A 25,881-nucleotide genomic window follows, 5' to 3' on the forward strand; every position below is an offset into this window, starting at 1 on the left:
TCACACCATGGTAACCATCTCTTTGCAAGCTGAAAATCTTCAGTCCTTCAACAAACACTAACTGCCTCTAGCTTAACTCTCTTTAACTCTATCTAACCCTAGCTGTCTTATTCCAGTAGCTCTCTGTCTCCTAAAAGCCTGAAATATATAGACATGTGGCCCTAAGGATTTAGTGTGACTGAAAAGGATTGTATACGGGCACATCAATATTCATTATTCTCCTTAATGGTTTTGAAAACATGAAAATAGTTCTGCTAACTCTCAGGTTTATTGACAATAGCAATAAATACCTGTGCTCAGAGTACTAGTATTCATAATTTATCAATAGGTCAACTGTCAATCTGCTATTGGCCAAGAAACCACTGGGACAAGATAATAAGTCCATTAATAAACACAAATATTATTCTACTAGTTGACCTTATGGGATTTCTAGGTCCAAGAAGCAAAATGAATTAGTTCATTCACTTATTCACTACATAAATATTCACCAAACCTCTTACATGTGTCAGGGCAGGGTACTTTGTTTAGCATAAGAAAAAAAGAGAGAGAATCAGAAATGAATAAGCTAGAGAAAGTTCCAAATTAGAGACTGTGGTGTTCTGTCTCCAAAAATAAAAGATTAATTGTATTGCAGGTAAGCAGAAAAGCTTATGACACCAAAAGCAAGACATAAGGAATGTTCATATACAATTCAACATATATTCTTTGTCATCTATTCTGTGCCCATTAATCATAATGGTCTTGTGAAAAATATTTTGTAAATCCTTATTTTTGCAAAGCATGTAACAAAGTTCTATATTCCATTCTTGTTATAAAGATGGAGAAATATAGGTGGGGTATTTTAAATTGACTCATACTTTTAGAGTGAATTATTCAACAAATATTTGTTTTCCCTATACTATATACTTCCTGTTGTGAAACTATCTACATGAAAAAGACTAACTCTTGCCCGTTGGTGAGTTTATAACCTATCATAGAAGGGAGCCAACTATGAACAGAACACAAGGCAACAAGTATTAAGTGGCATAAAAGATGTGCGGACAAATGACTTTGGAAGTTCAGAGGGTGGATAAATTGTTCTGGATGGTCAAGGAACACTAGGCATTTCTTATTTGAATTATCTATTATAGGAGAGGGAGAATTTCAAGAGAGAGAGATATGAGTAAAAGATATTCCAGTCAAGGGGACTATATAGAGAAATCCTGTATGGAACAGAGAACTGTTCAATTTGCCTACAAACCAGCCATATAGTCGTGGTGATCTTGAACATCAGAAATTTGAACTTGGTACTGTAAGTCATGGGAATCAGTAAGGATTTTGGATTGGGGAAAGGCACCTAGTTCTTATTGATGCACTGGTATTAGCTTGGAAAAGAGTCTGCACTGATCATCACCTTTGTCATTTCTTGAATGAAGATGTAAGAAGCCTGGTGCCAGAAGAGGAAACTGAGGCTGGGGGAGATAACAACCCATGTCAGGTCACAAGAGCAGTTGACTGTATAATAGTTTGAACTAGGATGACTTGAACTCATGACTTGTTAGCGATCTTTACGCTGCTATATCTGATCTTTATTAATTTATTATGAAGCTAAGTCAGAAAACGTAGTTTCTCTATTTTACTGATGAGAATGTTGAGGTCAAGCCACGTGTTCTGGCTCACGCAAGTAAGCAGGACAGATGGGAACACAATTGCAATCATGAGTCTTCGGAACACCTTATGTTCACATTCCCCCATAGTGCCACAGACCCTCCTTTTCTTGTGAACTGGATAATCACATACCCGCAGCCCCCTTCCCTTATTGATACCACCTTCAAAAATTGAAGAAGTGTCAAAATTGGGGAAGAAGAACACAGGTAACACAAAAGTGTTTTTTGTTTCTGTCCCAAACTTGACCTTTATTTTTTTAAAAAAAGGAAACTTACAGTTGTTCTGCAGGAGTTTGTCCAGGGAATCACGCCACTGCAGGGCCTCGTCCAGCGAGGGTCTACATCAATTATAAGGAGAGAAAAGGGGTATGGCATAAGTAGGCATTGAAGCACATGTACCAGCAATAACTACTTCCTGTTTCTCTCAGATGGAAATGACATGACTGCTGGTCTATCATCAGGATAAGGAAGTTTGAGTTATTTTCTCTTTAACAATTGGGTTTGAAGAGCTGGGTTTGCTTTCGTACATCTTTATTGCATATCTTCATCTTTTTTGAACATTTTGGTTAGGTCTTTCCCTTTTTAAAAGTAGAGTTTGTTTGACATTAAGTTGTGTCTTGATATTCTTTTTTTTAATATTCTCTCTCTTTTTTTGTTTTCTTTCTATTTTGATTCATTCCTATTTTCTCCTTCTGGTTTTCTTGAATTGATATTCTTATATATCCCATGAAAGTTGTTACAATTGTGGTCTGTTTTCCAAATATAACTTCATGAAATCTAGTTGTCCCATTACAGAGACTGAACTCCTGTTTTCTGCCTCACCAATACTGCATGTTAACCAACTAACTGAATCAGCAGGGGGCATTGGGGTTCCATATCCACATCCCAAAGCCGTCTAATTAAGGCTAGTGGAAGATATGAGTGTATAATACTTTCCTTACGTTGGGATTGTGATCATAGCAAATTTATATGTTAAAAAACGTAGGTGCATTTTTCCTACCCACTTAGAACAGGATCAGACTTTTTAAAAAAGATTTACTCTGTCTAATTAAAAAAAAAAAAAAAAAAGAGTGGTTAATATATCCTGAATTGGAATGTTACACACAAATGCTCAAGATGCTGACTCAAAAGGAGAAGGTTATAGCCAACATATAATTTCTCCTTAGGCTGTTTCTATTTTAACATTTATGTATGCAGAAACCCTGCAGCTATTTCATCTCAACCACCAATTTTTCTCTCACAGCAGGATGTGTCAAGTGGAGCTGGTATTGTCTGGGAAAAATGGCTGACTGCACACTCTTCGGCTCACCCGGCTCGAACTCTTGCATTATGATGTGAATTCTTCGTTGTCAAAGCAAAACAGACTGACAAAGCATTTACTAGAATAGTAAGGCCAATTCAGGTGTTTTTCCTAAACTGGAATTTCCTTAGCTCTTAATTTGTTTATCAACTGGCCAGGCAATCAAAAAAAATTCCTGCTTCTAGTTTTTATACAATGATATTTCGGGGCGGGTTAGTTATTCAGATTAGTAGCTTTGGTTGATATGACAGTTGCTTGTTCTACTTTTCATTTTGCTGTCCCAGATGCAGAATCAGCCTCACTTTATTTATGTAAGGAATCCAAGACAGCAGTAGATTTGGGCTAAAGTATTATGAATAATCCGTTTACTTCTCTATTCCTCACTGCAGAACATGCATAGGTTTTGAGTCCTGATTATATGATTTTTCATAAAATTTTGTGTTCACTCTTTGCAAGTTAAACTTGCCAAATTGAGGGTAACAAACCTGGTGAAATAATCTTGGGTGGTTTCTGTTTTCCTGGCTAGAAACACAGGCATCATAGATGGAAAATATACTAATGCCTCAGAAATTTATTTCTGACACATGAGCTACCCATCCCTCTTCCCATTTCCTCTGGCTAGTATAAAGGATCACACGAAGAAAAAAAATGGCAGGAACAGGGTGATTATAAGTATGTCTCTATAGCATTCTGGTTCATTTTATTTCTAACCAGAAAAGGACCTGTCTACTAGAGGTCAATAACTCATCTTGGCTCTTTTATATTACTGCAGGTGGAGAACTGTTTTATGTGCATATTATTTCATACCTACATGTTTAGCACAAGGTCTTACACATCTTATATTCTTCACTATAGTAGGTTCAATGTTTTGCACATAATAGACACCCACCAAGTCCCTATTCATTGTTCACAGAAGCGGCAGGATATTAAATTATTAGACGAAAGAAAGTAGCTCAGAGCAAGAGGAAGGCTGGTTTACTCACAGGATCTCCTGATTTTATAAATATTCTCATTAAATGAAATCACTTTCCTGCCCCACTTTTCCTCTGGTTAGTATAGAGGAGCAAAGGAAGAAGAAATGACATGAGCAGGTGCACCAAACTTAAGCATGTTATCCGATCTGATTTGTCCCAAATGGTCTTGTTGGAACCAGGCTAATGGTCAATAACAGCAGCACATCACAGCCAAGATTAAATTCCTGAAAAGGAAATGTGCAGAGCCTGCTTAGGGGTGAAATTGGTTCAAATTGATTTAAGGGCACAGTCAAGTAGGACACATCCCCCACAGCATGAAGCCCAGTGTTTTGATTACCAGCCTAGGAGTTAACAGAGGTTCATCCTGTCCTTATTCTCAGAATTTGCGAGTCCTCATTAGGTCTGACTTCATTGGAAACAAGATAGATGCAGATCTAAATGGCCAATAAATGTCCTGGTTTGCAAGGTCATAGCTGACCACAGAGGATGGGTATGGAGTTTCTGTGTGTGGGAGTGTGGGGGAGAGAGAGGAAGCTATTTCAAATGAAACTCAAAATAAACATTTATAGAGATGATTAACCACATGTTTTATAATGCCTAGTGTAAATGCCACCTGGCCCAGGAAGTGGCCATCTCTGCTGGAAGCACTGTCTCTCTTTTTGCTCTACTCTTACTGCTTTTACTCACTGAATCTCTCACATGGCAATGATGCACTCACTGCGAAAGGGTATAAGTTGTCATGCACAGAGAACTTTTCCACCCTATCTCATGGTGTATCAATCCACCTTGCAATAAATGTGTGTCAGACTAATAAGTAAATGAATGACGGTTTTGTCCTGAGTTAGCCTGGTTTATGAAAGCCACAAATAACCCCAAACTCAGATTTTAATGACCAGTCCCATGAACCATTATTACTGCTATTGGCAATGCTGGCACTTACTAGCTATAACCTCAAGTCCCTGTGGTGGGTTTTTTGTTTGTTTTTGGTTTTTGTTTTGTTTTGATTTTTAATCTGTGCAGTGCCTGGCACATACTTAAATGTCTTAAAAATGTTCTTACACATTGATGCTCTTAACAAGGAAAAGAAAATTCAAGTTATTTACTGTGAATTAGATGTCCCCTCTCCCTCCCTGCCTGACAGTGCAGGCTGCTCATGACCAGGCTCAAGTTTATGAGCATTTATTGAGCCCTTACTTGATACCCAGTGGTGACCTGGCCACCATGGTTGGGCATACAGACTTAAGAACAAGTAAAACGTGTCACTTTTTGACATCCATATGCAGACCTAAAATTGTGCATAGATCCTTAGTCTTCACAACCAGGCTCACTCTAACCAGGTGAGCGTATGCAGGACAACTTTCTGTAACTGTTTGCCACTAGCACAGGCTAGGTACTGTTTATGTGTGGAGGTCATTCTTTAGTAAAAAATGATCACTACAACAATAAACCAGAAAAAGGGGTTAAAAATTGCTGACATAGGCAGGGGAAAGGGAGACATTTATAATATAAAATAAACTACATGAATATCTATATCAGCTCCTAACATTTTACAATTGATGATATTGTAAGCCATGATAACAGTTATCACAAACTAAACCTATGTGGTTGATTAATGTTGTCTATTGTTTCTTGGGAGGACCTACAGCAGAGCCTTAAAGAATGCTCACATCCAGAGGGTGAGCAACAGTGGGAGCACTTAGAGAAAGAGAAGGCAGGAGGGGAATGCAGGACTAGAAGTCAAGGAAGAGAGTTTTAAGAGTAGGTCAACTGGGCCGGGCGCGGTGGCTCACGCCTGTAATCCCAGCACTTTGTGAGGCTGAGGCGGGTGGATCACCTGAGGTTGGGAGTTCGAGACCAGCCTGACCAACATGGAGAAACCCGTCTCTGCTAAAAAATACAAAATTAGCCGGGCGTGGTGGCACATGTCTGTAATCCCAGCTACTCGGAAGGCTGAGGCAGGAGAATCGCTTGAACCTGGGAGGCAGAGGTTGCAGTGAGCCGAGATCGCGCCATTGCACTCCAGCCTGGGTGAAACAGTGAACTCCGTTTCAAAAAAAAAAAAAAAAAAAAAAGAGTAGGTCAACTGGTGAGCCATCAAATGCTGCAGACAAGTCACAGATGGGGCCTTAGTTCAGGTGAGGTAGTAAGGTCGAAGCTCGATAATAAGGAGATACAGAAAAGACTGAAAGCCATGAGTAAAGACTTCTCTTTCTACAGTTAGCCAATAAAAGTAAGAGAAAGGTAGAGAAGCAGAAAGAGAGAAAGGAGGGGAGAGAATTTTTCAGCATGGGACATGGGTACCTGTTTGCTTCTAGGGGAAGAGGGTCCACAGAGCAAAAGGGCAACTAAAACTGCAAAAGGGGAACAGAGCTGTCTTTAGGGGGTAGGAATATAAGCACTTATTTCTGTTTTTCTCAATGGTCCATTTTTTAAAAAAAATGAGAATTCAAAACTACATGTTAAAAAATAGAAAATGCTTTTTAAAAAACGGATTATACTGATGTCAGTAACCCAAAGAATATGAGAGGGGTTAAAAATACCTCCAATCAAGAGAAGAATTATTTTCCCCTCTGAAAGAAGACGTGAGTTAAAAATACAGAGAAATTTTAAAGTGAGAGAAGAGACAGAGAGATGGAGCTGATGGGGAACACAGTATTTCTTGTCAGATAAATGGCATAGAAAGTTGCCAAACATGAGGAGGTGGGATGGGGTTTATGGATTCAGAAAAGAGTGGGAAACTTTTTTACTGGTCACTGTTGAAAATGCAATGGACACAGAATTATTCTCTAGGGAGATGAAGGAATTTTTCCAAAACAATTTAGGCTTCTGGAGGAAGAAAGAGGATGGAAGACAAGAGAAGTAAATAATCCAATAAATGGTCAGCCCCAGGGTTTCTTCCAAAACAGCTTCTCTCTGAATCCCTTTTAACCCCAACAGTTTAAGGGTCTACGTGAATGTTAAAGTAGAGATTTAAAGCAGGAAATGTAGTAATCTATTTTTTTAAAGTTAATTCCAACAGATCAATAAATTGTCACATTGTTTACTTCAAAATAGATGTTTTGATCTGTTGCTGCTATGAAATGTGGTTCTTATTCTCCACTACCGCTCGGTGCCTGCTGCTCCACACTGAATTACCTTCTCCTTTTCAAATGCAGAAAACTCAATTATGCCTCACTTCCTGTTTAGAATCACTTTGAAGTAATAAAAAAAATGGAAAAAGATTAAAAAAAGAAAAAGAAGAACTCATCTCTTTATCTCCCAATCAATCCAGCTACATTAAGTTGAGGTCATTTGGACAAAGGATAGGCTGGCCAATTTACACAAATATTCCATTTAAAAAGAGAAATGGAGGTTAAAGAGACTAATATATTTTTACCACACTTCTGTGATATCCTCAAAGCTCTAAGATAGCAGAGTGAAGGAATTTGAATGCCTTGGCCTTTTCTTCTTCCCATTTTCCTTTCTTGATTTTCCTGGGTATCTCTGTTTTAATGGGAAGATGGAGTGTATCTGTCTAGGTAGCGACAGCCTCTGCAGCTAGCAGGGATGATAACGAACAATGGGAATGCTGGGAGTCATGTTTCTGAGTGAAAACAGGGCCAACGCACACCGTAAGACCTGGATTCACTGCCATAACATCATGACTCTTTAGAAGTAATAGCTCCCTAGGATGCCTGAATTGACAGGAGGAATATGTAGGGAGAGGAGAATGGGGATGAGGGAGGACTGCAGAAATCCAATCAAGAATATGAATTTATGAATTGGGAAAAATACCTGGTGTGCATTAAATAGAAATAGGTAGTCACGTGTTCATTCTTCACTTAAGTAACAGACTTTGTTCCTCTGTTAGACCTTGAGGGGCACCATCTTGGAGAAGAAATGATAAGGCTGAAATTGTCTGCCTTGTCCTTATATCTTCCTGAGGGAAATGTTCTCACATCCTCCTGCTGAGGAAGCAGCTTTAGATGGTTCATCAGCAGGTAAGCATCCAGGGCTCATAATTAACTGGATCAGGAGTGGTTACCAAGGCAGTAAATGAGCAGGTATTTTTACCACACTGCAGTAGTGGCTGGTATCATTTTATAAGTATGGTCTGTCTGTTTTATAAGTATGTCTGTCTCTCAAAAATAAGGCAGAGTCTTATCTTTTATTTTTTAAGTATTCTGCCTGTATTCAATAAGAAGCTCCAGACATGAGATAGTTAAGAAAAAAAAAAGAGCTTATTTGCAAACCAATGCTCTGAGGGCTCTTATGATCCTTAATGAGTAATTGAAGGGGGTAATTCTACAGATGAGGAATGGTGCTAAACACTTGAAAAATAGCCATCCTCTGGAGGAAATGAGTGGAATCCATATTCATGACTCACTTATGGGTCTTGGCTGGTTTCTCTGGCTTCTCATTGTAGGGAATGACAATGTCACCAACTGAGTCTGGCTTCTGGAGGAGAATTCCCAACTTGATCTTAATCTCCTTGGCCCTGAAAGAAGAGACACAAGGGGAAATGAGGACACCACATGTGCATACAGATTTTAAAAAAAGATTTCTTCCTGTGTCAGAGAAACAAAAATGAACAAAATCCCATTTCACTTGTGTTTTTCTTGTGGCAGAAAGAATACTAATGCAGAAATGAGAATACGTAAGTTCTAATAAATAGCATTTACCAAGCTTTTAGTATGTCCTTCATTAATTTGCACTACATTTTAATCCTCATTATTGCTTTATATGTGTTCTCTCATTTTATATCTGCAGATACTATAGTATTATTTCCATTTTGCAGATGAGGTCACCGAATGAAAGGAATTTAAATAACTTAAGATAACCAGCCAGTATTTGGTGGAGACAGATGTGAGCCCAAGCTGTCTGATGCTAGAGTTCCCAGGTAGAACTCCTCATGCATTGCCTGCTAGTCTTCTGAGGGCTCTGGTCCTCACTATTATTAGATATATGACATTTGGAAAAAATCATCACTTTTTACTGCCAGACTTCAGTTCCCTCATCTGTAAAATAATGAAGTTATTCATCATTTTAGATGTTTTTGAGCCATTTCCAGCTATAAGATTAAATAATTCTACTTGATTATTTATTTCTCCATAAAATTTTTGTTTCCAACTCCTTATCCATTGTTCCCCATGGCTGTCTATCTTATGTGCAGTGAACCTTGATAAATGAGTACTAATTGCCAAACGACAAACTACAGCAGAATTTACTACTTCTTTGTATCTTCAGTATTTTAGTGAGTAGATATGGTCAGAATTCTGGGTACTCCTCCATCACAGGATGCAACTATTTTCATGCTCAGCTTTAAAACTAACCTAATCTATCCATCACTTTATCATAATTCTAAACTGGAAAAGCACCAGGCAAATCTTAAATATTAATCCATAGGACAAGCTGTTGAATATTGGGAGACCCAAAAAGCTACCCTTTCCCGGTCACCTTAGCACTTGCTTACCCATGCTTTTAGGAGATGGTTCATCATATTGCATTATGGTCATTGACTTACATTTCTATTTCTCAACTTGGATATGAGAACTTTTTGATGGTAGGAATTTAGTCTTAAATACCTTTTAACCCCTGTGCCTAGCACAATGCTTGGCAACATAGTAGACATTTAAAAATATTTGCCAAAGTGAACTAAAACATCTTGATTTTTTTCCTTACAAATCTGCTAACATTTACCTCTCAGTCAATGCTAATCATAACCAAAGTCTTAAAAAGATGTGGTGAAGTTCACATGGTGGCCAAATAGGATTTTACTATTGTATACATACTTTCCTCATTTGTTCACAGGGATTGTTCACTTACTGATTTACTCATTGGTCATGTTTACTGTGTCGGGCAGTATGCAGTAAATATACAAACACCATTAGGTTTGCTCCTTGCTTTCAAGGTACTTTTAGCCTGGAGAGGTCTTAGATGTGGAAACAGTCACAAACAGGTGCTTAAAGACAGACTGTCCAGAAAGCAGCAGGGCTCTGGCGGAGGAGCACAAGTGTCCACAAGGGCAAATCAGGGGGAACTTCTCAGAGGAGGCAAAGGAGGCAAAAGAGGAGGCAGTGATGAGGCAATTTAAGTAAATGCCTAAGATTCGCAGTTATGGATATTAGGAAGAAAAATGTAAGGAGACCTACTGTGGTAACTTATAAAAACCCCATAAATATCTAATTATCATAACATATTTTCCTTTAGGCTAGTAAATATGGTTTTGAAAACTATGTTTTAGGAGTAGTCATCTCTACAGTGTCATTATCTTTTCATTTCATTCTGCTTTCATTCTTTCCCTAAGACCCTCTCACTGACTAAAGCCACCTCAGGTCCCACAGTACCTCAGATCAAGCTCAGCATGACATCAGGGTAAAAACTGGGACTGTTCTGCTGAGGGAGCTTATATAACATTGTGAATTAGATTAAGTGTCGCTTTAATTCCAGGCGTCGCAAATTACTTAAATTATCTAATGTTTAGTTCTTTTGCCTAGAAATTGGGACTGATAAAATAGTATATCCTAAGACTTTTTGAGATGATTAAATATACGAATGCATATGAGTCACTTAGCACAGCATTTGGCATAGAATACGGCTTCTTCAAAGTCAGTTCTAACTACACAATCATTTTTCCAACCCACCACCCATGTTCCCTAGCTTTGAACATTACATTGAAACATACAAAAAATTCCCTGCAAGTTACTAAGGAGTTATTACACCCACAACCTTCTATATTCTACCTCTGGGGACAAGAATTGCCAATTTTATATTTATCTGAAAAACGAAGAAAACATTAAGTGGGGAGGAGAAATGCATGCAATATTTTTGGCTGCCCTCTGCTGGCTAACGTGCAGTATTACAGTCAGAGATGCAAGGTGCACTAGGACACAGTATTCCACCTAGTCCGTGAAAAACTTCAGCCATAATCCATGTCCTCCTGGCTCCATAGGTCCCTCCCTTCCTGTACATCTGTGGAATGCATGCTGCAACTCTTTGCAGTTTCAGCCTTGACCCAGTGGTCCACTCACCAATATTTAGATGACCATGATGTAATGAAAGTCTCTCATGTTTAGGTTTCTGTTCGGTTGGTCCTTTTGGTTTTAACTTTATCCCCCCTCTCAATTTTAGTTCCTTTTTTTTTCTATCTCTTGCTCCATTTGAACTTTTTGCTTTTGTAAAAGGCAGAAACATATTTGTGTTTGATTTCCTGATGCAAGAATAATAGTTGGAGATTAAGGGATAATTAGAACAAAGAAACTGAATGTATGTAAAAGAATTATTAGTTACTTAATTCATTGATTCCTTACTGATTTACTCATTGGTCATGTTTACTGTGTCGGGCAGTATGCAGTAAATATACAAACACCATTAGGTTTGCTCCTTGCTTTCAAGGTGCTTTTAACCTGGAGAGGTCTTACATGTGGAAACAATCACAAACAGGTGCTGAAAGACAGACTGTCCAGAAAGCAGCAGAGCTCTGGTGGAGGAGCACCAGTGTCCATAAGGGCAAATCAGGGGGAACTTCTCAGAGGAGGCAAAGGTGGAACTACAGAATGAGTAGCAGTCAGTCAGCTGGGCTAGAAAAGAATGAGCTTTCCAGACAGAAGGGTGGGTGCGTGTTATTTGAAGGGATGTAAAAGTAGTCTGTACTGCAAAAGGGTGAAACGTGAGACAGCAGAAAGCCAATTAAATGAACTTACTCTGTCTCCCTTCTAGATAGAGGGATGGATGTTGGCGGTACCTCTATACAGGACCTAGCTTGCAGTAAAGTTGGTATGAAAACAAACAAGAGATAAAACTATAGAAAGGTGCCTTTCAAAGACTCTGTATGTAAAGAAGTGGCATCCTATCATATGAACTCAATGTATCTCACATTTTCTTTTACTATTTCAGGATGCACCTTCTGTGAAAACACCATTTATAAATGGTAGTTACATGCTCACGACATGCCACAAAATCCTTTTAAAACCAGGATGAATCAGAGCCCTACTACTATTTTATCTATATCACTGCTTAAATAGAGTATTTCTGTGGAATGATCTAGAAATCAACTATCATTTACAACATTGCCTAGAGAAAATCATATTCCATTTTCTCAGAGCAGACAAACATACCAGAACATCAGGTTACTCTTTTCCTCATATTTGCCCTGGAGATGTAAGGGAGAAAAGATATTCAGTGCTTTGGAAAACACTTCTTTCTATGGCTTCAATTTCTGGCTTGGTATAGGCTCAAGTATAGAGCATTACAAAGTTAAGAGTATTTAAGTTGTGAAGTCCATTAAATTTAATTAAGAGTTCGTTATTCAGGGAATGAATAGTATTATTGCATTTCTGCTCATACAACAGTAAAGTTTAAAGGCCAAGGAGTTAACAAATGCTGAAGTTCAAACCACTTTAAACATTGCACTCTTTTCACAAGACTAAATAATGTTAGATTTGTTTCTCTTCTCAAGAATTCCTGGAATATTATTTCATTCCCCTTTCCCTTTCCTCCCTACCATAGCCTCACAAACATATGAAAATGAAACAAACCAAATGAAAAATTCAAACAAAACAATAGCGCCAGCCTACCAAACTATTTTCCCTTTATAGATAAACTTGAATGTATCTGACATTAACTTAACATCAAAAACTACACTATCCAGAGAAGATATTTTTCTAACTTGTTTACAATTTCATGCTCGGTCTCAGGCTCTCTTTGACTGCACCCTAGACATTTTTTCCTGGCCACATTATGTTAATGCTAGTTAACAAGAAGCTATTTTTATCTCCTCTCATCTCTCCTCCTCCTGTTATTCTGTTATTTTACAAAGAAAAACTTGTTTTGAAATAAAATCAATTGAAAATGCTTGAGTAAAAGTTTAATTAAAGGCTCAGAGGAAGATAATTCTTTGTCTAGATGACTCACACTAGTGATTTCAAACTGAAAATTATTTGAATAATTCTGGGGCTGTGCAATTTTAAATCTGCTCCCTGTGTGGGTATGCTGCCTGGCTGGGAAGTCAAAATTCAAAAGGCCATGGACCACCTCAGTCCTTCCTGCTAGTGCGTGAATTTAGTGGGTTATCACCTTAAGATGCATAAGTGTGGAAAACTGGCACAAGTGCAATCACTAAAAACAGAAACATAGTTAAATTTTGAGAAATATATTCCACCAGAATGTGTGAAGAACCAATTATATATAAAGTCTTATAATAGGTGTTTCAAGGGTTACCGAGTTGTTTCTCACTTCAGAGCCACTTGGAACAATTGAATATAAAACACATACATGTAAACTGTATAGCAGATATTTTTCCAATCATTGATGAAGGTAGGTGGAGTATAAAAACAAAAGAACACAGGCCGGGCACAGTCACTCATGCCTGTAATCCCAGCACTTTGGGAGGCTGAGGAGGTTGGATCATGAGGTCAGGCATTCAAGACCAGCCTGGCCAAGACAGTGAAACCCCATCTCTACTGAAAATACAAAAAAAGTAGCCAAGCGTGGTGGCAGGTGCCTGTAATCCCAGCTACTCGGGAAGCTGAGGCAGAGAATTGCTTGAACCCAGGAGGCAGAGGTTGCAGTAAGCCAAGATCGTGCCGCTGCACTCCAGCCTGGACAACAGAGTGAGACTCCGTCTCTAAATGAATAAATAAAAGAACATAGACTCTAACCTCAAGGAGCCCTAACTTCCCAATGTGCAATGGGAGACATTATATACCTAAAAACTGCTCCTAATATATTCTCAGAGCCCTCTGAATTTTTCATTCATGGCATTTTTTGATTTGCATTTATATCTCCATATGTGTATGTATATGCGAATATTGTCTATCGTTCCCATTAAAGTGTCAGGTCCCCAAGAGCAGAGTGAACATCTGTTTAGTTCACAATTACAGCTTCAGCACTTAGCACAGAGCCTGGCATTTAATAGCATTCAATAAAGATTTGCCATGTAAATTGATGATTGAGCAAATGAATGAATGAACTGAATTGCTAGGTTATAGTAAAGCTGCATTTTGGGGTGGAGTAGGTGAAATATTGGAGTGCAGCTTAGAATGAGTCACTGAGGACTAAGATGTCTCTAATTTGCTAACTGGACAGAGGTAACACCATTAAGTGACTATAAGCACTATAAAGTAAGTGAATTCAATTTCTGTCCTTGAAAGAGATTGAGAATGGTCAAGTGGGGCATTTAGTTCCTCATATTATATAGGATATATGCTGATGAGAAGAGGCAGGGAGGATAATTGCAATCACTAGCAATCTGAAAAGAATCAATTATGAGACCATAATTTTTCAGGATATAAAAGAAACAGAAGTAGCCCTGGGGCATAGGTTATTCCTGTGGTTGAAAGACTTTTAGCAATCACAAACAGGTTTCACTGTAGACGCCAGACATATGTCAGGAAAGAGAAGGAAGAAGAGATGGAGGAAAGTTGAGAAGCATAAGGCAAGATTTTTACAACACATTTCCAAAAGAGGTGTCCTAACAGGGGATAATCCCGTTTAAATTCAGTGCAATTTAAATCCGTGTCTCAGATGCCCCCTGCTGGCCGTGGGAAGGCGTGAGCTTTAGCAAAGAACTAAGCAGATCGCAGATCGGTTCCAGGCCGCTTCCTTCTGAAGAAACACAACGAAGCTTCTTTCCACGGACTAAAAAGAACATGTCTGGAACAGATACCCAGGAAAGATAAACACAAGCTTCTAAAACACTCACTAGTCGTCGATGTCTACAGCCGAGAGTAAGGCATTTGCCGGATTGGAGACCGGAGGAGAGGAGCTCCTCTGAGTTCCGTGCAGCTGAGAACTAATCTCAGAGGCAGAACCCAGCATAAACTGACAGAGGGAAAGGGGCCCAGAGGGTCCCCGCGCGGGCCCGTCAAGAGGGGTGCATTTTGTTGAAAGCTGGAAAAGCCTTCTCCCTGGCTGCTCATTTAAAACTTTAGATCAGTGGAGTTTGCTCCTCGTAGATAGCTCTGAGACAGGGTAATGGATGATCTTGAAAACCCTTAGGGGAAGTATAAGAATATGATAGTGGAAAGTCAGCTCAGTTCTGGGACTGAAATCCTCAACTTCCCAGGATCCTCAGCATGGCCCCTAAAATCAAGATGGACTCTTAACTGCAGGGAAAGGCAGTGCCGGGTGATTGTGGTGGAAAGAATCTATCGTTTTGGCATCTACCATCTACCCTTTTTCTGAATTAACCTACTTCAATTTGAACTACAGAAAATTCACTCATTGTTTGTGCTTTAACAGCATATGAAAGAGTTTAGTAATGCAGTGTGATATCATGTTAAAACATATTTATTTTCTTACTTGATTTATATAATTAATATATAATACATGATGGAAAATGACTCTATGGTTAGTTAATATGAAATACTCCTCAGGTGCTCCAAATGATAAAAAGGTGAAGAAAATGCTAACGAATGTATAGTAGTAGTAGTATTAATTTGTTATGATATGACTTCAGAAATGACAGCTCTGTTTCTAAACACAAGTGAGTCATTCCCTAGCAGTGTTTTAGGCTTTCGCTCATACTAGTAATTACATAATAAGCCCCTTCAAACTATAAGATGGCTGAAAAGATGAAACTGACAATGTCATTTGTGTCAAATATATTCACAGAAAAAACGTTTATCTATTATACCCTTTCAACTCTTGACATGTTCGAACGTTTCCCTTCAGCAGATTGTCTTAATAACAACTCTTTTCATTTTTGTGTTCAAGCTGTTACCTCAACTGCCCCAGGTTAACTCATTGTCAGTAAGGGACCATCACAAGTAACCTGCAGCAACAGACTAGGAAGTCTCCCAGGGTTCTTGTTTAAATAAGCTGACTTAATTTCTTAGGACCATGGTGGACACGGAAAAGCCTGTGCAGGCCGGGTGCGGTGGCTCACGCCTGTAATCCCAAAACTTTGGGAGGGCAAGGCAGGTGGATCACCTGAGGTCGGGAGTTCGAGACCAGCCTGACCAATATGGTGAAACTCTGTCTCTACTAAACATACAAAATTAGCCATGTGTGGTGGTGCATGCCTGCAATCCCAGCTACTCAGGAGTCCGAGGCAGGAGAATCCCTTGAACCCAGGAGACGGAGGTTGCAGTGAGCCGAGATCATGCCATTGCACCCCAGTCTGGGCAAGAAGAGCGAAACTCCATCTCAAAAAAAAAAAAAAAAGAAAAGAAAAGAAAAAGAAAACCCTGTGCAGCCTCTCCTTTTGTTCATTTATTTATTCAACAAATTTAAAGTATGTTTACTGAACGCCTACCACATGCTGTACACTATGTTTTGATATTTTCAATGAAATAAAAAAAGATAAGGTCCTCTCATTGACTTTATGTTTAAATTGGGCAAGACAGACACAAAACAAGAAATGAAAAACAATGAAATAAGACATTTTAGCTGGTTGTAATCACTACAGTATGACATTATGTACGTCATAGTTAATTCAGCTACTTGCCCTAATCAAGCATTCACATCTCAATGGTGGTCAGCAAGCTCTTTAGAAAGACCATGCTCCAAAGGTGGCTGCTGTAGCTGCCTCAGTTATCCCTATCGAGATCGACATCAGATGCTTTGCCAACTAGCAGAACGCGTGCTAAAAGTGAGTGTTTACACGTAGGCTTCTTCATTAGATAATGGGCTCTCTCCAGTCACAATAATAATATTCAAGTCATTGGGACTGGTGACACTATTGTGGAAACCCTCCCCTATTCCATAGAAAGGTTTTAAAAATGTAATTTGCTCTTAACCCTTAGAGATGGCACCTGTGGCTTGATTCCCACATAGTCCTCTATCCAGACATTGATGCTAAGATTTCTTGTTGCCTGATACCAACTAAAGAATCCCAGCTTAGAATATTATTGTATCTGAGCAAACCTTTCATACAAGGTGTAGTCAGGGCAGAAAGAACTAGGACTTTATTGAGATTATAGAATAAGTCACACAAATATTTTACATGAGCTTATTAATAAGTATTTGTCCAAAAAGCATGGCACAGTTGGATTTCGTTATACGTAGGGTAGTCTTGCTTTCATAAACCTGGCCCTACTCGTTGGGCATCCTCTTGCTCGGTCACCTGGGGGAGAAACAGACTTTATCTCCCCAGATCCCTGATATATCCAAGTGTAGAGGACCACATGAGGTCACCAGACCTCATGATTTCATTTAATCATACAATTCCTGAATCCAGGTGCAAGGACTCCACCCATGATCACGCAGTCACCCCTCTCAATGGCAAACAGGCAGAAAACAGCGATCTGTAGCAACTCTTAAAGATAATAATAATAGCTTAAATACATATTAATGTATCAGGTGTTAATTCATGTGTTTCTCCACATGTAATTTTTCCTCTTTAAAGACTGTAGCCAGGCATTTCATGCTTTCTTGCCTCTGAGGGAGTTGTGTTGTGACGTCAAAGGCAAATGATAATTGACAAGAGTATCCCATTTTGGTATTTGTTTTCCAGAACCCCCAAATCACTGAGATACGCCAGCTTGTTTCCAGAGAGAAGGACTGAAAGACTACTGTATTTGATGAGTGGTAAAGAAAGAAACAGAAAGCCTGAGCGTGGTGGCTCATGCCTGTAATCCCAGCACTTTAGGAGGCCGAGGCGGGTGGATCACCTGAGGTCAGGAATTCAAGACCAGCCTGGACAAGGTGGTGAAACCCCACGTCTCTTTTAAAAATACCAAAAAAAAAAAAAAAAAAAGCCAGGCGTGATGGTACATGCCTGTAGTCCCAGCTACTGGGGAAGCTGAGGCACAGGAATAGCTTGAACTCAGGAGGCGGAGGTTGCAGTGAACTGAGATGGTGCCACCGCACTTAGGCCTAGAAAACAAAAGGGAGACTCTTGTCTCAAAAAAAATTTTTAAAAACCTAAAAATTTAAAAATAAATAAATAAATAAGTAAAAGAAGTAGAAAAATAGGGAAAAGAGAGAGAATCCCTGAGAAAATGTCAGAGGACAGGGATTTAGGCTTCAGTAACTAATCAAATCCTCATCTTCTCTAGCCACATACACCTTTTCAGGAGTCCAGGGAGGTGGTAGGAACACAGAAGGGGACAACTATGTGGTACCCCTAATGAGACTTGATCCTAAGCACCAGGATTCCTACCCTTAGCCAAGATGATACCTAAACCCACACAAGGGGCTCTAGCTTCAAGAGATTATGAAGCTTCGAACAAGAAACTGATGACTAATGATGCATTTATAAGTTTTCAAAACCCAGCCACCTATAAGTGTGAAAGGCCCCTACCCCAACACACGTACATACACACACACGAAGATTGCTTAAACAGGAAGTGTTCAGGAGAATTTACCATAAAATGATGATGAAACCATGGAAATTGTGAACAATACATGTGGTGAAGTTTCCATTACAGAAGAAAAGTCATCAAGAAAAGACTAGCAACCAGTTGTTTTGGATAACTAAGTCATATGACCACCTGGATCTGTCCAAGCAATATCATAAGATACTTTCCAGATCCCCATTCCATTACTACAGTCACAAGTGACATGTTGAATTGTGTTAAATCTTTCCCACACTTGGCAGAGAAAGTGTCCAACTCCCAACCATGGCAAAAATCCTGCCTCAGATTATATAACTGGAAGTTTGTAAAGCAAATACTATACATGTTAAAAAGACTGTTCCTAGAGAGAAAGTCAAGTGAAATATTGAACTCTTAGAAAATCCATTTAATACCAAAACTAAACTCTGTTTTCTTAAAGCAAGAGACAGAATAACATAGTGGTAAAGGGCATGGATATTGGAGCCAAACTGCCCAGATTCATCTTACTACATGTGTGACTTTTGGCAAGTTTTAAAACCTTACCTTGCCTTAGTTTTCTCATCTGTAAAATGAAGATAATAATGGTATCTATATCATAAGGTTCTTGTGATTAAGTGAGTTACTATATATGAAACACTAATATTAGTGCCTAGCACATGTACTACGATACTGCATAAGGGGCAAGGTTTATTATTATTATTACTTACAGAAAGCCCTGTGCCAACAAAGGAAAATATCCAGCTTATTATCAGAAAAAAAATGACAGCTGTCAACATAGAACGTAACATAGAGCATAACAATTGGAAATAGAGAAAAAAACCACAACAGTACAACAGCAAAAGATTTGCCCTTGACTAAATCCTATTATCAACTCAGTCAGTACTTTTCTGGGTGATCTTGAATATGTTATTTGAGCTCTCTTGTTTTCTGTCAAAAAAGAAAAGGAAAAGAAAGAGAAAGGGAAGAAGGAAATCAGTTTAGTGAGAAAACCTCTAATAGTTCCTCCAGCTATAAAAAATTAAGATTTCAAGAGTATCACATTTAATATATTTACTATATAAATGAGAACAATCAAGGACCTGAGGTGTTCAATGCCTTGTGAATGGCACCATGTATTCCTTTTTACTCAATCCTTCGTCCCAATATCCCATTTTATGTAACTATAATATTCTCCTTACTCTCACAATTTACAAACTCTCCAATCTACATTATTTAGACTGTCTTCTTTATTGTCAATAGCTAATCTCTCACAAGTCTTTTTCTGTCTTCCCAGAAAATCCTTTTATTTTTATTTTTTGAGACGGTCTCACTCTGTCGCCCAGGCTGGAGTGCGGTGGCACGATCTTGGCTCACTGCAGCCTCCACCTCCTGGGTTCAACCAATTCTTCCAACTTTTGTATGAATATTTTTTTGTAGAGATGGCATTTCACCATGTTTCCCAGTCTGGTCTCAAACGCCTGAGCTCAGATGATCCACCCACCTCCGCCTCCTAAAGTGCTGGGATTACAGGCGTGAACCACTGCACCCAGCCAAGGAATCCTGTTAAATGTGTCCTTGCTTCTTCATACCTACATTTACCACCTTTCTCCAGGTCTGAATTACTGTAACATCCCACCTGCCCATTTCCTTCTTCCTACTGCAGTGCCTTCAGCACTCTCTATCAGACCAGCCTTGCAGAGACAATTTCCTCCTCACCTCTAATGGTTCTCTGTATTAACCACAGTAGTTCTCAACTTCAGTGTGCACCCAAATCACTTGGAGGTCTGGTTAAAACACAGACACTGGGCTTCACCCCAAAGTTTCTTTTTTCCCATCTTTTTTGGGTGTACAAATGTATGAGTTTTAACACATGGATTATTGCTACAGTTAGGATACCGAACAGTTCTGTTACCCCCAGAAATTCCCTCATGCTGCCCCTTTATAACAAAGCCCTTACCCTGTCCTTATCCCTAGCAACCACTGATCTGTTCTCCGTCCTTACAGTTTTGTTTTTTCTCATATACATAAGATCATATGGTATGCAACCTTTGCCTCTGGCTTTTCTTCATTCAGGAGGTCTGAGGTGGGGCTGGAGGATTCACATCTCTGGTTCAGGACCACACTTTGAGAACCGCTGATCTACCATATCTACTTCAAACATCACTTTCTTCCTTCTAATATCCTCCATTGCTAACATTATTTCCCATTATTCTCCACAACCACGTGTACACCTACTCCTGTTGGCCTCCTCAGTATCTCCCAAGCACACCATCTTTTTCTCCCTCCACCTCTATGCCAGTTTAATACTCCAGGACCAGAACAAGTCTCACTCTTTTCTTGAAACCTCTGTAACTACTCCATGCCAGACTCTTTTATCACTTTTCTACTATAAAATCACAAAACAGAGGCAAATTTAAGGGACCTCAGAGAGCTTTTAATTTGCACCTCCCCATTTTAAAAGTGGAAAAACTGAGATTTACAGAAATTAAAAGACGTTTCCAAGTTCTCATGGCCAATAAGTTACAGAGCAAAGAACAGAACGCATTTCTTCTTCTAAAGTTATGGATAGCACGTTTTCAAGCAATGACTCTAGCTTTTTGTAATGTATACCTAAGAGTCCCATATGTATGTACTTCCAGTGAGATAGCAAGCTCCATGAGGATGGGCGCCATGTCTTACTTCCTTGGTCTCCCCAAAGCATCTTAAAAATAACTAAGTATCGTAAAGTTGCTTTAATTCTCAGGATGACATAGATGATAAGACCACAGGTCCACACTGCTTGGGTTTATATTCCAGCTCTTACTTACCAACAGAGTGACACTGGGCAAATTACTTAACTTCCAACCCTTCATTTTTCTATATAAAAATGGTGATAATAGAATTTCTAACTCATAGATATGTTGTGATGTTAAAGTATGCATTAAGAGGTTTAACATGGAACTTGGTGTATAGTATTATAAATACTCAATAAATGTTACCTATTTTTATTATTGTCACTATCATATTTCTCCTATCCCTATCATCGTATCTCGCATATATGTGTTGATTAATATATGTTAATTGAATGGATGAATGGATAGGCTAGCCTAGGACAGGATGGGATAGGATAGGCTCAACAAAGATCTATTTGACTAATATTCAAGGTAAACTCCTTTCAGAAGATCTCCACCTCATAATGCAACCAATTCTGATAGCAAAGAGAAGATACACTGCTGGCCTCTTCATTGGGAACTCTTGTGGGGTGACAAAGAAAGCCAGTGTGGAGACCTCCACTGTTGCCTAGTTCAGCTCAATTACTTTGTAATATCACCCCCCTGGTGCTGTAATTTTACTTTAGTTTTAAAAAGAGTATTGTTTTTCCCAAGCACTGGCCATTCCCTACTCAAGGATTCCCGTGGAAATTGAGATATTTCCCATGCTTTTCTGGGCTGTCTCTGACATGCTCATCCCTCAGAGTAGGCTACTGGGGGTAAGGAAGGAGACAGTGGAGGGACAAGACCAATAGGACAGAAACAGTTTATTTCCCTTTGACCTTAAATTCCCCCATCTTATTCCAAATGTTGTTGGCAGGATGGCCGGACTTCTGGCAATTCATTTTGGAAGCCAGATAATGAATAGTGGGAAAATTGTCCTCAAGTCAAGGAAGACAGGCATTTATGGTTTATTTTGGTTTCCAAAGGTGGAGGGGTCAGAAGGGATTCCCACGAGAGCTCCTCTGAACACTGCAGTCATCCAAAGCCTTGGAGTGTCTCCATGTCCTTCTGCTTTGAATTATACAGAGGGGCTTTATAGACTGAAAGTTTCTTATTGTACATGGCTCTATTTTAAACTCATTTTATATATCATGAAAATGTAAATGAAAGTGGTAGTAAAAGGTATTGGAGAAGGAGGGAGGGAAAGAAGAGAAAGGTAAAGTTAATTGAGATCTTAATAAACATTGACATGTATTACATCACTTAATAAAACTACAGTTCCCAGAACTTTAATGTGTCCTCTCACAATACATTTACATAAAAGATACAAATTCATTACTGCAAACAACAATACTTAGTCAACATTTATCTTTGCCAGCTTTTTAAAAGAGTTTGCTGAGGAAAATAATAACATAACAATGAGGAATAAGAGGATTGTTTCTGAAACATAGAATTAGATCTCAAACCATTTCTTCTTTCTCCCCCCAAAATTTAACAGCCACTTATTATTCCTAAGATTTCTATTTTCAGGAACAATCTGTTTACTGATTCATGCGTTCAATTCATTTCTGTATTCATTTACTTGTCAGTTTTTAACAAAGCAACCACCAAATTTGTCAGGCACTGTACTAGATGCTATGGGGTTGTTTTACAAAATTAATAAGCAATTATTCCTGACCTCAAATTGCTTTCATTTTACAAAGGAGACATATATAGATGCTTTTATTGAGATGCAGCTGTGATATGGTAGAGCCCTTGGTTTTTGAATTAACACACCTGAAGTTAAGCTCAGGGTTATGGAGTATATTTTCTGTCCTTGGGCCAGACATTTAACTTATTTGCTGGTAAAATAATAATGTTGATAATACCTACCTTGGAAGACTATGCTAAGAATTAAATTAGATAATATCAAATACACAGACAAGTTGACTCTGAGGAAAACTGAGTAAAAGTGATATAAAATACAAGAATGATTGAAAAGTTCTTTAAGAGTTTATAGAATGAAGGGATAGTTTCTCTCTGAGGGAGATCTTGCTGGGACCTTGCATGTCAGAGAAGGAAATGGTATTGGTTTGCATCCCAAAGCAGGCACCCTCTTCCTGTCTTTCTCCCATCTCTCCAGTGATTCCTTCCAATGTTTAATATGGAAGTTCACATTTCCCTAATAAGTTTTCTAAAAATTTCAAATAAGTTTTCGGGGTCCATGCAAATCACATTCCCGGAAACTTCTCCTCAGCATTCTTAGAATATTCCTTCCTTTTCATCCCGATGAGCCATGCAGTCTGCCCCGTTGTTCTTGCACATTGAGGACTAAAGAATAGAAACTCCCCTAAATTGTGTAGTTACTGGAACAGCAGTCACTGAGTTAGAGATCTGGGCTTAATGGAGCAACAAAGTCTAGGAACCAAGCAAAAGGTCACCCTGTTGCCACAAGACAACAGGGTGTCTTTGGGCTGAGAACACTTTTCTAGACTGTAGACATGAACCATTTTAAACAGATAGAAATGTAATTTTATGTACTTCAAATGCAAGTCACAGGTGACAGGAGATCATCAGTTATAAAACATACCACCAAGGGGGAAAAAAAAGAGCCCTGAGAACTTGGAGAAGCCACAGAGAGTGCTAGGAACCTTTACTGACCACCCCATCCCTCCAAAAAAATAGGGGAAGAACAATGTCTGTTAAATGAAAAAGTATCTAGGTCACAGAAGAAGGGTTAGCAAGGCATAGAAACAGAAATAAAAGGAGAAAGGGGAACAAGTCAGATGGTCAAAGTTACATCCCCACATCGCCCTCCGTGGTGGCAGAAGGGACTTCTCAGAAGTGATAAAGTTAAGGATCTTGAAGTGGGAATTTATCCTGGATTATCTAAGTTGTCCCAACGTAATTACAAGAATCCTTGTAAGAAGAAGGCAGCAGGGTCAAGTCTGAAGGCAATGTGACAATGAAAGCAGAAAGAAAGATTAAAAAATGCTATACTGCTGGCTATAACATGAGTCAAGGAATGCAAGTGGCTTCTAGATGTTAGAAAAGGCAAATAAATCAATTTTCCCCAGAACCTCCAGGAAGAATGCAGTCCTAGGGATCCATTTTCAATTTCTGACTTTCAGAACTGTATGAGAATGAATTCATGTTGCTTTAAGTGACTAAGCTTGTGACAACTGTTATAGCAGCAAATATGAAACTACTACACCTCACTTAGCTTTTGTTTTTTAAACTTAGTTAACTATAGAAAATAGACTTAAAACCAGACTGTTCTCTGATCCTCATTCTACCATTCTATTTTCAGTTAATAGATAATCCTAATTCTTTTAACCTCTTTTGAATTATCTGTTTCCCAGCCTTATCTAATCTTCCTCTCCTGAACCAGCTATTTGTTCCAATATTGCTCCTTCTCTACTAAACCCAAAAGCTCAAACCAGACAAGACAGTGTCCTATAGTCTTTATACACACACACACATACACACACACACACAGACGCAGAGGGGTGTGGGTAGGCTTCATTTTTATGGCCATGTTACCTATGAATTATTCCCTGGAGTCTCGCATATAGGAGTCATAGCTGTTTTTGAAATCAAATTAATAACTAACAACTATAAAATTGTCCAGGAAGATCAGGGCTTTTGACTTGAAATCATCTAAAAATTCCTACAAGACAAGGTGAGAGTTCAGAAGAATGAACCCATCACCTGCTACAAATAGCTTCCCTTTCACATAATCATATTCCATCAAGCGTCCAGTTATCCTCTCAACTCCCCAGGCTCAACTTGGTTATCTGTGATCCTCCCTTCTCTCCTTCCTCCTGTCATCCAGTTGTCTCATTTACTTTCTAATATTCCTTGCAAGGGGCCCTTTCATGGGAGTCCCATTCTTACACCTCTGTAGGGAACTGAAGATAACTCCTGATGCTTTCCAGTCCCCTGTTCTAGATCCATTCTGAGGTTGGGCTGCAAGGCTGTCGCAACCTGAAGATAACTAAGGAAAAGCAAACATTAAGAGAAACCACATATTTCTCAGTTAACTGCATGGTTCACTCAACACATGCAATGCATAAACTTATTTAGTGCTCACAATAATCCTGTGAGGGAGGTATTACTGTGACCTCATAGAGAACTTAGATGATTTGCTCAAATTTACCAAGTAAAGGATAGAGGTATAATTCAACCTGAGGTCTCATGTCAGCATATGGGCTTTTAATTATTATCATGCAATATCACCTCTCTCGTGTTGCTCAGGTATTCTAACTGGCAGTTATATGCATCTGGCAAATAGAAATAGAGAAAAAAAAAAAGTCTTTTTTTTTTTTTTTTTTCTGAGACAGAGTCTCGCTCTGTCACCCAGGCTGGAGTGCAGTAGCGTGCAACCTCTACCTCCAGGTTCAAGCAGTTCTCCTGCCTCAGCCTCCTGAGTAGCTGGGATTACAGGTGCCTACCACTACGCCTGGCTGATTTTTGTATTTTCAGTAGAGGCGGGGTTTCACCATGTTGGTCAGGCTGGTCTCAGACTCCTTGCCTCGTGATCTGCCCACCTTGGCCTCCCAAAGTGTTGGGATTACAGGCGTGAGCCACCGTGCCCAGCCCCATTTCTTTTTAAAGATTGCAGTGTAGTAACCAAAACTTTGTGAAAGATGTGCTAACGGAAGAATAAATATCTTAAAAGCAAAGACAGACAAAATTATGAATATATGACCAAAATTCCTAAATAAATGTTTATCTGATAAAATAAAATGAAGATGAAATGTAAATCTAGAGGCCTTGCATAAGCTCAAACTCACAACTATGTGACCTTGGACAAGTCCCCAAAACAGTTTGGACTTGTTTTCTCATCTAGACAAGAAGAAATTGGGCTGGGCGTGGTGGCTCCTGCCTGTAATCCCAGCACTTTGGGAGGCCGAGGTGGGCGGATCATGAGGTCAGGAGATCGAGACTATCCTGGCTAACAGGGTAAAACCCCGTTTCTGCTAAAAATGCAAAAAAAAATTAGGCAGGCGTGGTGGCGGGCACCTGTAGTCCCAGCTACTCGGGAGGTTG

At 39.1% G+C, this 25,881-nt stretch overlaps 1 protein-coding gene and 1 long non-coding RNA gene across 5 annotated transcripts in view; one reads left to right on the forward strand and one right to left on the reverse strand.

The window, feature by feature from the left end:
- RGS5 (regulator of G-protein signaling 5) overlaps positions 1-25,881 on the reverse strand; it is a 172,473-nt gene that overhangs the window by 12,078 nt on the left and 134,514 nt on the right. For 3 of the 4 annotated variants that reach the window (XM_011972884.1, XM_011972883.1, XM_011972882.1), the window contains 2 exons: positions 8,287-8,397; positions 1,923-1,984 (listed from right to left, as the gene is read on the reverse strand). Coding sequence is in view for 3 of the 4 variants with exons in the window: in XM_011972883.1 (XP_011828273.1) it covers positions 1,923-1,984; positions 8,287-8,397 (173 nt within the window). In the remaining variant the exon portion in view is untranslated. Of the gene's footprint in view, positions 1-1,922; positions 1,985-8,286; positions 8,398-12,016; positions 12,052-25,881 lie in introns of all 4 variants that reach the window. The other variant, XM_011972880.1, reaches the window with a different exon arrangement.
- Positions 1,687-25,881, forward strand: part of LOC105534197 — a 51,216-nt gene continuing 27,021 nt past the window's right edge. Inside the window, exons 1-2 of the long non-coding RNA XR_001005228.1 lie at positions 1,687-1,853; positions 2,890-2,980. This is a non-coding gene — a long non-coding RNA (uncharacterized LOC105534197). The remainder of the gene's footprint in view (positions 1,854-2,889; positions 2,981-25,881) is intronic.

This window comes from Mandrillus leucophaeus, unplaced genomic scaffold, assembly GCF_000951045.1.
Source record: "Mandrillus leucophaeus isolate KB7577 unplaced genomic scaffold, Mleu.le_1.0 Scaffold1312, whole genome shotgun sequence".
NCBI classification, from domain to species: domain Eukaryota; kingdom Metazoa; phylum Chordata; class Mammalia; order Primates; family Cercopithecidae; genus Mandrillus; species Mandrillus leucophaeus.